At 38.3% G+C, this 11,873-nt stretch overlaps 1 protein-coding gene across 1 annotated transcript in view; it reads left to right on the plus strand.

The window, feature by feature from the left end:
• Window positions 1–11,873, plus strand: part of LOC117407020 (rho guanine nucleotide exchange factor 7) — a 47,812-nt gene that overhangs the window by 16,175 nt on the left and 19,764 nt on the right. The window contains 4 exon segments of the mRNA XM_059029145.1: window positions 1,356–1,450; window positions 1,760–1,855; window positions 3,505–3,627; window positions 10,974–11,112. Coding sequence (XP_058885128.1) covers window positions 1,356–1,450; window positions 1,760–1,855; window positions 3,505–3,627; window positions 10,974–11,112 — 453 coding nt within the window.

The following is an 11,873-nucleotide window of genomic DNA, read 5'->3' on the forward strand; positions in this document are numbered from 1 at the left end:
CTGGTAGTTCTGAAGCTCATATCACATGCCTTAGGCATTTCATTATATTATCTTTCCTACCCCTCAGTGCACTCTAAATAACTATCTGACACTGTCTATCCATCTGTCTTTCTTGCCGCCTGCTTTGTTTATACAATGATGGGATGATTTGTGGCTGAGTTGTTTCAGATTTCTTTTAAAGAAAACATTGAGAATATTAGAATAGAGAGGATGGTTTTTACTCTTAGGGTCTAATTTCAGCTCCCCAACAGAGGAGGAACAGAATAAAATGGTCTGAACATTTTTTATTTATTTTTTTCTTGAAATGAATAGGACCATTCAAGAAGTAACGTGCAGAGGCACGGAAGGGGAAAGAAACCCTGAATTCAGTGTCCATGTGAATGGCTCAGTGTCTGATTTTCACCAGCTCCTTTCTCCAGGGGAATCAGTGGAAACGGAGCGATGAACTGCGCTATAGGAAGTGTTTGTACTTGGCTGTTTAGGAATGACTGAATTTTATTATTGAAGATGTTTCTGTGGATCACAAAGGGTGCTGCAGACAGGGGTAGAAACTTAACATCGCTCCCACAAAGAGGGTACAGTACTTGGTTGGCTTTGAAACAGACATTGAGTTCTGTTCTGTTCAGTTGATCTAAACAGAGATGGATCTAGATACACTCTAGATTAAAACTGTGCCTTAGTGTTCCAAGGTTCAGAAAATCAAAATCAACCCATGCGTTGGGTGTCTGTATTTTTACTGTTAAAAGATGATTTTAGATCATTTGAAAAGACTTGGGTATCTCCCCCCGTCCCCCGTAATAAACATGCAGTTAATTTCTAGTCATGTGACTTTTGAAACCTATATGTAGCATTCCACGGATTTTATTTTTCTTGTTGTATTGTTTTCTATGGTTTTAATTATATAATATGATGTAGATTATTTACCAACCTATGAATCAATTCTTACTGTCTTTTTTTCTGATTCTTCTACAAAGATGTTTGCAGAGATGGATTCAGTTATCATTAAAGATATATAGAGCGGGGCTTCCGAGTGGCGCATCCGGTAAAGGCACTCTGCGTGGAGTGCAGGATGGGCCCTATAGCCTGGATGTCGCCGGTTTGAGTCCAGGCTATTCCATTGCCGACCGTGGACAGGAGTTCCCAGTTCAACTGACGGCACACGCTTCGGAGGACAGCGTGTGTTCGTCTTTGCCGCTCCCGAGTCAGTGCAGGGGTGGTAGCGGTGAGCCGAGCTTAAATAATAATTGGATATTCTAAATTGGGAGAAAATAATAAAAAAAGAAAATTGGCGACTACTAAATTAAATATATATATATATATATATATATATATGTTTTGTTTTGTTTTGTTTTCAGGTGTTACAGAATATTTTAGAAACCGAGAGTGAATATGCCAAGGAACTTCAGAATCTTCTATCAAATTACCTGCGTTCATTGCAAGCCACAGATAAGTAAGCAAGGCCTTCAGTTTTGGTTACTTCTAATGTTATTTGGGGTATTTTTTGTAGATGTTAGTTTTTATAAAGATTTATTTAATGTTCAATAAAGTCTTTTCTATATAGGCACCGATATTGTACAAACATTCACTGTGAACTAAACAGAATCTTACATCCCCCAATACTTTGGGGGGACCCAAGGTGAATGGTAAAGAAAAATATTAAACATTCTACACTTCAGTTGTGCTCTACCAGTATTTATCTAAACACAGTTTCATTTATTGCTGATATCTTCACTTTTTGCACTTTGTTTGGTAAATGTAGGATAAGTTCTTCTGATATCTCTCATATACTGGGAAACCTGGAAGAAATCAGCACTTTTCAGCAGATGCTTGTCCAGTCCTTAGAGGAATGCACAAAGTAAGTACTCTGGGAATGATTTCCCTAATAACTTCATTACCATGGGCATGTTTGTTTGCAGAACTGGAAAATGTTTGCTGTTTAAAATATCTGCAGTGAAGCATGTAAACTACATTCTGATCCTGTACACTGAATATCGGTCGTCTTTTTCTGTGTTCCCTGCACATACAAAGAGAAGGTTGATGTTCCTGTTTTCCAGGCTACAGATCACGTTGATGCCTTAGCTGACACAACTGGGGTTTGCAATCTTGTAATTATGGGCTGTGAGTGATATAATAATGGAAAACAACATTGAAATCTGTGTTTTTTTCCTGTAGAGGTTTGTAAGATAAAACCAAACACAACAAACAATGACAGGTATTGAACTATACTACAACTCCTACCAACTAATGTCCTTGTGTATGGGGTTAACTGCAGAAAAAAGAACAGACATAACTATATAATCTTAACGCTCTGTTCAAAATGTGTTGATCAGTTGTGTTTTCTTGCATCTTGAATTATTTGTATGGAAATTTGTGCTCGCTGGTCCATCATGGGTAAAGTATTATCGGAATACAAATTTCAGCTAAATAATGAAGCTAAAGAAATTGGCAAAATTAAGTTTCAACTGGTAGCCATGAAATTAAATAGAATTGCATTTATTTGCTTGCTTCTTTCATATATTTTCATATCTGCATTCTAACTTTTTCAAAACCCCTTACTCATAAAATAAATTGTATCTGTTTTAATTATAGAGCTGCTTTACTGAGAGTTATTCATCTTGACAAGTGCAGTGCCATCTTGTGGTAGACTCTAAATATGTCAAGATCTTTTCACAGATTATTACAGTTGCTATTAAAATATTTTTAGGCCTTTTTTTTGTTGGACATTACATTTCAGAACTGATTAAAAAATAAAGTAATTCTATGAATTTATCTAAAAGCAACTATAGTATAAACTAAACTATTAACATTAATTTAGCATTAACAAACTAGGGTAGCTTGCATTTTCCTGGGAGTCATATTCCACAGATATTCTCTTCCTTGCCATCACATGTTGTTATTGTATACTCTGATTTATCATATTCTTTATATACATATGTCGATTTATGCTGATGGTATTTGCAAAAATTACATGTTGGTTTGGAGTCCTTAATAGTATTCATTCACATTTTACCATATTTACTAATATGTATTTATCTGATGTTTTAAAATGGGTTTCGTTTGTATGCTTACAGCTTATGGTTTTTGTACTAGTTAAAGGTAAGTACATCTGTGGCCATAGCAAGTGCTCCCAGTACATGCCCAGTATACAAGTTCAGTAGCTGTTACTGAATGTTGTGGTGTGCAGGAATCGGTTATGTCGTATCTTGTTGTTTATTCATATGAACTTGCCTTCTATACATTTTCCTTGAAAATGTAGCAAGCAAGTATAACAATATTGACACAGTGATGTTACCCTTCTAGAAACATTTTTAAAAGATGGCCTAAATGTGAATCAGATTGTGTCAGGGTACCATGCCTTGAACATTAGACCTAACAATGTGGACATTTAGTTTTGTAGATTATGTTGGTTTTAGTACTTTGCTTAATTGACAGTACTTGCTTTGCAGAGATTGCACACACAATCCAAGTCTGTGTTGTTAATTTTTTTCATCTTTGCATGTCCAGGGTGCCTGATGCTCAGCAGAGGGTCGGGGGATTCTTCCTGAACCTGATGCCCCAGATAAAAAACCTTTATATTGCCTATTGTGCTAATCACCCTTCAGCAGTAAATGTCCTTACAGAACACAGGTATGTCACTCGGCGCTTATGGCTCACATGTTGTTAATTGTAAAAGGCATCTCATACGGAATTACAATGGACACCTATACACTGACTGGATGCACAACTTGCACACACCAGTGAATCTGGAAATCACAATGGTGTCACGAGACACTGCTGAGTGGCATTTCTTTGCTTCTAGTCGTGTTATAAGCACATAAAATGGTATAGGAGGGATAATTAAGCTTTGTGGTCATGTTGTGTTTCAAGAAACTGGCTCTAGTATTGTGTTGTCTGCTCTCTTTTGAAACGGTAGGATTAATCTGTTGCACCAGTGTAGAACGTGATGAACCATGTTCCACCACCATGTGTATGAAAACCAGGCAAAACGTATACACTTACTGATATGTAACAAACTTGGGCTGTGTAATCACCAAATCCGTTCTGGCAATAGGTTGGAACACCATTGTGATTTTAGGATATCTTGCGGAGAGAAGCAAGACAAATTTTGTGGTTTGCGATGCAAGTTCCGGTCTCATCGTTCACTGTATAATTTTACTGTAAGGGTACAGGATGCTTTTAAGCCCGAACAGACGGGCGCGGCAGTGATATATATATTTTTTAACATTATACAATCAAATAAACTACAAAATGATATTGCAAGTCTACAAGGAACTACAATAGTAGTACAGTATTTTCATGTTCGAAATGTCAAATTTTTCAATTTTTGGAAAACTACCAATTGACATGTAATTCAATATGTTAACATAACATTGTTTAGCAGGTTTCATTTGACTATGAAGCAAAAATAGTTAATTCTATGAGGCGTGATGCAAAACATTTGGCCATAGCTGTAACGCCCCCATATAATCTACTAAATAAAAACACTGTCTTGTTTATCAAAGTTGTTTTTCTGTCATGCATATGCAGGTGTATGAAATGAGCGATCAGTTTAGCAAAGAAACGTTGTTGACAGCAAGTAGCCTTCTACTGAAGTGTTAGAAAATATATCCTTGTACAGCCAGTTATTTAGTACAAATAGTAATGAACTACAGAAATTAATAAAAAAAGGCAAAAAGCGGTAACAGTATCAAATTGGCTACAGGAAGGATGCTTCTCGGGGGCGATTGTATAAAATACTGACCTTTGTATGAAACATGGGAGGGTCAAACACTTCAGGTGCTTGGAGACACCTCTGTAGACGACAATGATTTTTCCTGTCAAGCATGTGTTGTCACCACTTGGCTGTGATTGGTTAATACACCGACAGTACTGTGCGGCAGCCAGAAAAAATCGCTCTGGATTCGATTTGAACGGTACCACTCAGTGTCACCGCAGGGCCAGTGGTATCGTCCCGCGCTGATCTGTCCAACACCATATGAAAGCAATGGTAGCAATAGAGGCAGCAAAATGCCGCGCCAGTCTGTTCCGGGCTTTAGACAGTTACCTTTTTATGTAGAATCATCCAACCCCATGTCCTTATTGTGTGTGCCAGCTGCATGTGCAGCACACATACTGTTTATAGGTTTTCTTGTTTGGATGTTTGCTCTGTGACAGCTTGTGAGGCTTATAAATTCTAAACGGTCTGTTGGATTGATATAAAACTTGGTATGAGAGGGGCTCCCGAGTGGCGCATCCAGTAAAGGCGCTCCACGTGGAGTGCAGGATGCGCTCTATAGTCTGGACGTCGCATGTTCGAGTCCAGGCTATTCCTTTGCCGACCAAGGATCGCAACATTGTTTCACATTAAGTGTGACATTTTATTCATTCATCTAACCCAGCTTTAAAATGAAAAAAAAAAAGATAATTGCTAAACAAGTTGAACAGGTATTTTCATAACATGCGTGAAATGGATGTTACATCAGTTTTTTTTTCTGAAGTAGAAAAGTAATTACACACTGCTAATGGTTCCTCCTGTAGAGAGATTTAACAAAATTAACTTAAGGTATAGTTCCTAAGGTGCCAACACAAGGATGATGAAAACATACACAGTACCACACATTGCTAAACTATGTGTACCCAAATTGGCCGAGCGCCGCCCGGGGGGAGGGAGGGTTAGGTCGGCCAGGGTGTCCTCGGCTCACCGTGCACCAGCGACCCCTGTAGTCTGGCCGGGCGCCTGCGGGCTTGCCTGTAAGCTGCCCGGGAGCTGCGTTGTCCTCCGACGCTGAAGCTCTTGGGTGGCTGCATGGTGAGTCCGCAGTGTGAACAAAAAACGGTCGGCTGACGGCACATGCTTCGGAGGACAGCGTGTGTTCGTCTTCACCCTCCCGAGTCGGGTGGTAGCGGTGAGCTGAGCACAATAAAATAATTGGCCATTTCCACATTGGGGAGAAAATATTAAAAAATAATTGGCAACAACTAAATTTAAAAAAAAAAAAAAAAAAAAAAAAAAAAAAAAACTTGGTATGAGGCTTCATAATGGTGGAGGAACAAAGGGAAGATTGTTAAAGAAAACCCCACTGTCTGACTATTAATAGAGCTATGTGCATAGACATTTGCGAACACACACTGGTGTGATTTCCAGTGTAATGCAAACACCCTTATAGTTAATTTGTGCACCTTTGGTCCTGGTGCGTAAGACCATTCACAAGCTGTTAGCATTTCAATCTTTTTCAGTGGATGTTAAGTTCAGTAAACACTCCAGATCCCTGAACATAATGCAGGTTGGGAACTGTAATATGGGTGTGATGGACTAATGGACAAGCCCTGGTAGTTCCATCACATAGGAGATGGTGACCCATTGATAAAATAGGCTAGGCTAGTTCAGGGTTCTCCCCAGGAATTCTGTACAGCCGGGTGGCAGAACATTATAGCCGGGAACACTTAACGGAAAAATAAACTTGCCTTACCTTAAATATATAATACAACAAATAATTTGAATAATGTGTTGTCTTTTGTTGACTATATCTGGTTGCTCTTTTTTATGCCCTACATTTTCTTTTTAATTTATGTTTTTTGTTATGGTTAATTAACATGCTTATTTAGGCACGCTACGATTAGACTGGGGAAAGATAACGTAGGTTTATTGGCGTTCCTTTTTAGCTTAATTTATTGAGCTTATTGCTTCATTTAATTGCTTTCTTTATGTTAAGTTTTCAGGGCATTTTGTTAATGCACATCTATTTTTATTTTTTGCTGTTTTGAATGCAACTGTTCATTTTAACCTTATATATAACAGTTATGATGGTGACGTTTGGTCACCATCATAACTGTTGCATGAAACCGGAGTGTAATAATCCAGTACCCCTGCACTTAAGCATTTGTATGTCAGCTGACAATGTTCAGTTGATATCCCATCAGGACTTTCTTCTTAAAGGCGTACAGCCTCTATATATGAACCCCCAATATCTCTCACAAGCACCTGGGTACATATTGTTACAATATCACAACAAAAGGAATACGCTTTTTTTTTTTTGGTGCATATGTACAGCTATTATGTACAATATATCACCTTACAGTACAATAATACGACAAAAAATGGACAATGATAATACCCGAAAATAATCTTTAATATTTTTTTTTAATAAAGTAGCCAGCGCAAATATAGTATTAGGCTGTGGATTGCGTTGATCGCCGGCTTATTTTGACCTCCTGCATTCAGTGTCACTATTTTGCTTTGAAAATAATTGGTTATTTTTTTAGCAGTCATTTTTAACGTTTTTGCCTCTAGAAGTTCTTAACACAGAAAACCCGCCCCTTCAACTGTGTGCTTGGTTAAATGTTGTGTCAAGACGTAACACAGCTGTCATGTGGTTCCAAGATTTTTTTTTTTCACGCAGCAACGGTCAGCTAGAAGCGAAATCAATCCTTATTGTTAAAGGCACAGTAGCATCTGCAAGACGGGCGGATCACCTTTTTCAGCCAGGCAGCAACAGCCTCTTTTGCTGGGCGTGACGCCCAGCAAAGGCCTGGGGAGAACCCTGTAGTGAGTTTGTTGGTTAAATTTTAGTAGGTTTTATGCAGTTTGAAATCTTAATACCAGGAATCTATTTGCTATTAACATGAATCTTTTCTTGTTAGTTAACTGATGACCCCTGTTAAGAAAGATGAGGGGAATAAGTCACCTTAAATTTCTCTGTCAACTCAAATTCAATATAAGTGTCGTTTTGGTCAGGTGGGATTTGTCATAAGAATTTTAGAGTAGTTCATAAAGTACTATATCTATATATGGGTAATCGGGATATGCAAATTTCAGCATTACAAGAGCCAATCAAATCGCGTGAAAGTCACCAAAAGCAGGGCGAAACATGTATGCAGTTACTGTACTCTGACTTGAATGTAGAAGCCTTTTGGTGACTTTCGTGCGATTTGATTGGCTCATGTAATGCTGAAATTTACATGTACTGAGTACCCATAATTCTGTAGTTACTGATTTCTCCCACCTTGTATTTAGATATACATATACACTCACTGTATTGCAGACAGAAATCAGCATTTTAAATAGGTCAACTCGCCTAATAGCTTAGTAGTATGTTTTTTACAGCACACACTAAGATAGTGCGAGGCAGCTTGCTCGTTATTAATACCTATACCTTCAGCCGATTCTTTCAAATTAGGGATTTCTGATGCCGGGCCATTGAATGAAGGATCTCTTATCTCTTCTACTGATTTTGTATTGTATTTGTTTAATACGTGCCCTATCATCTTCTAAAAGAAGTAAGAACAAGCTTTCTGATCTAGTACTCTATATCTGTGAGCTGTCACTTGAACCGATTTAGCAAGATTAGCTTTCCCTGTGCTGGACACCATCTCATTCGCATTCAGTAGTAGACAGGTGTTTTTTTTTTTTATAACCCATGGATGCTCATGGAAGAGTTAAATCCAGTAATCCCATAGCCCTGCCTCCCTCCAACAGACTAACAGAGCCAGCAGTGCATTGTGATGTCATAGTGGAGACAACAGTATAAGACTTAGGCGCTCAAAGCCAAGAAATTACCCACAAGAAGATCTTCAGAAAGTGAGAGGTCCTGAAACTGTGCAGCCCTGTTAGAATGTGTTGTCTCTGCAGAAGCATAAGGCCTCTCAGTTCTGAGAGTTCATGCTCTATATACTACAAACAGAGCCCCAGGCAGGACATGTACAGTAAGTCATTTCAAATTAGTTCTAGTTTGCATGTGAGGAGTCTGAAAGGTCAGCCAGCTGTTGTCATCCTGGTTTGGTATGTGATAGACTGTTACATAGGTAGAACGCTTTTTTCTCAGAATATTGTCATGGCCACATTAAGTGATAAAAGATGATGTGAAAGTAAGTGTTATTACATGCTATATGCTATATAGAAACATAGCTTTTTAGTAATTTTCAAACTTAAAATGCAGTTGAGCGATTGCTATAATAAAAACAACCTTCTATTCATTACAAAAGTGTTTGTCTGCCTTCGGTAGTTTAATTGTCAGTTACAAGGTAGCTAAATGATGGTTCTGTTCTCAGTAAATTCCCTCTACAGCAGTAATTGACTGCACATTATCGTTTGAGTAAGTACAGTGGAAATGCTGTATTTATGGAGAGCCATGTTCTTAAGTGGTGTCAGCTGCAGCCTGGTATTAATGTTATTTTTTTGTCTGCTTTGTTTGTCATTGAGGTGCACCGGTTTCAAAAGTAGTCTACCTCACAAAAGGATAATTGAGCCCCTCTTTTTGTACTTTTGTACATAAGGAGTTTAGTGCCAGCTCACGGCTTAGAAAGGATAGGCCTTTTTTTTAAAACCCCTTTCTAGGGCCAAATATTAAGTAAAATATAGATTGTTGCTAGGCCACTATCCAACCATACTTCCTGTAGCTGGAGGTGCTTTACCTTCCTCTTAGGGTTTGAAGTGGTTTTGAGGGTCTCTCTGTGAGTTTAGGTCCGAGGGTTAATTGCCTGTAAACATTTTTAACATCCTTCGTTTACCAAAGACTTAATGAGAGGAGTCGTAAAAAATAAAAAAGCTACAATTGCAGTGTGTACAGCAACCACCTCCCACTTGGTGCATGTCAAACAGTTTGCTGCACCCCCAGTGTCAATAAGCAGGAAGACCATTGGTTTTGAAAACTCTTCCAGAACCAACAGGGCTTAGAATTGTATGGTTCAGTGACAAGCTGTTCGCCCTCCATCATCCTTAAAGGCCATCTTATAATTCGACAGGACTGAGAATGTGGTAGCACCTTCAATCAATGGCTGAGGCTAGGTGTTTGTTAAACCACATCTTTTTGAGACTGTTCAGCAATATCAGGATCTTTCTTTAGATTAAATTATTATTTTTTAAATATTTTGAACAGTTCTTTCTTTGAAACCTGGTTAACCAAAACATGCAGTACATTGAGTCATTGATTAAAAACTCAATGTTTGTCTAAGATTTGAACATTTTATTTTTAGTACTTTTGGTTGAGTGTTTAAAGAGGATAGTACAGGATTTTAATTACCATTTTAATTGACAATGGAATTTGGGTATTACGTGTCTGCTGCATCTTAACAGGGATTTGCATCCACGGGATGCTTAACTGCATTGAGAAAGTGAAAAACTAGAAAATAGCTGCTATGATAATTTTGAACTAACAGTGATTTTCTTCTGGCTCGAGCAAGATTCTAAATCATCCAGTGAGAGGACAGTTGATTAGTTTTAAATTCAAATTTGACATGCCAAGGTCACTTCTGATACAGTTGCCTACATACATGTGACTACTGACTTCTTATGTGTGTGACTACTGACAACCAGAACTCATGATGTGCTGAAAATCCCAAAATAAAGCACAAGCTCACATATTAGACAGCGCGAGGAAGCTTTCAGATATTATCGGTTCCTCTATTTCTTTTGTACTGTTTTTTTTTTAAATGAGAGTTTTTGGCTGGAAGTACAAATCCTGGAGCCAGTTTCTTAAAACAGAAACACTGTGTCATGTTCTGTTTCACACAGAACTGAGAAAGAAATGATCCACACTTGTGTAGTTGCAGATGTCAAGCTGTCACAAAACATGTCATTCCTTTTGTGACTGTCCTGCTGCATGAATGAGAGCAGGGTTTGAGTGAGCCTTTTCTCATGTTGAGGGGTAGAAGTCAGGGATCTTCAAAATTGGTTTTCCCATTTGAGAGCCTATGTAAATTCTCCCTCATTTTATACTGAGCCTTTTATTTGTAAAGAGGATTTCCCTTGCCCCACACGATCTTTACAAAACTGGGACCAGTTTGTGATTCCCAGTATTGGTAGCTCATCCTACTAGGCAGTTGGAAGCCTAAACAAAGATATTGCATCGTTTCCATTATATCTATTTCAGCATTAAGCTGGTGGAGTGCAACGACTATGTGTGCCATGTAATTGTAATAATAGTAGTATAGTTAGCATGTTGCGTTATCCTCCTGTATGTTCTCATAGAACAATCATTCTGTTTTGATTCAATCAGTGAAGAGCTTGGTGAGTTCATGGAAATGAAAGGAGCCAGCAGTCCAGGGATCCTCATGCTAACCACAGGCCTCAGCAAACCCTTCATGAGACTGGACAAGTACCCAACCCTGCTTAAAGAGCTTGAACGACACATGGAGGTACCGGTCTTTATTACACCCTTTAACAACGTCATACTTGGAGTGAGATCATTGGTAAAAGTATCAAAACCTAGTCATTTATTTATTTTCAATGACTTTATGTTTTCAGTGAATTTTGCCAATGTAATATTTTTTGTGTTTATTACTATCTAGCCATATTTTCAGGAAGCTTTACCCAGACACAAGAGTACTTATGCAGTCACTGTACTGCCATTTTCAGACGCCAGCCTGAAAAAACAACAATTAAAAAAATCTAAAAATATTTAAGGAAAGTTAAGCATAGTAATTTTTTTTTTTTTTGGGAGCCTCACACCATAAATAATCTGCCGTGGTTCATAAAACCAGTTTACTTTTTCTTAATTGTTCTTAAATATTTAACAGACTTCAGCTATTACGGGGAATACGTGTATTCCATTATAAAATATGCTGATTCATGCACAATGTATTGGTATCCTTTTAATGGATGTCAGAGGCACCTGTTTCGTCAAGGCAAGACTGGAGCCCCTGCCTATCAGTTAGTGAGAACTGGCAGTACTGAATTGTATTTAAGGCTGCTGACTTCCCTGCCCTTACAGTGTGATCCTTTACAGTTGACAAGACAAACTGCTGTCAACATCCATGAGAAAGATGACCCGAGCCAGAGAACTTGAGAGCTAGAAAGGCTAGTGTGCCTTTTGTATAATGAGGTTGATGATCTGGTGTTGCATTCTCTAAGATATTGCTGACCTCTCTGCTGGCAAAACCTGAGCCTTTTCCCGTCA

This window comes from Acipenser ruthenus, chromosome 8, assembly GCF_902713425.1.
Source record: "Acipenser ruthenus chromosome 8, fAciRut3.2 maternal haplotype, whole genome shotgun sequence".
Classification (NCBI taxonomy): Eukaryota; Metazoa; Chordata; class Actinopteri; order Acipenseriformes; family Acipenseridae; genus Acipenser; species Acipenser ruthenus.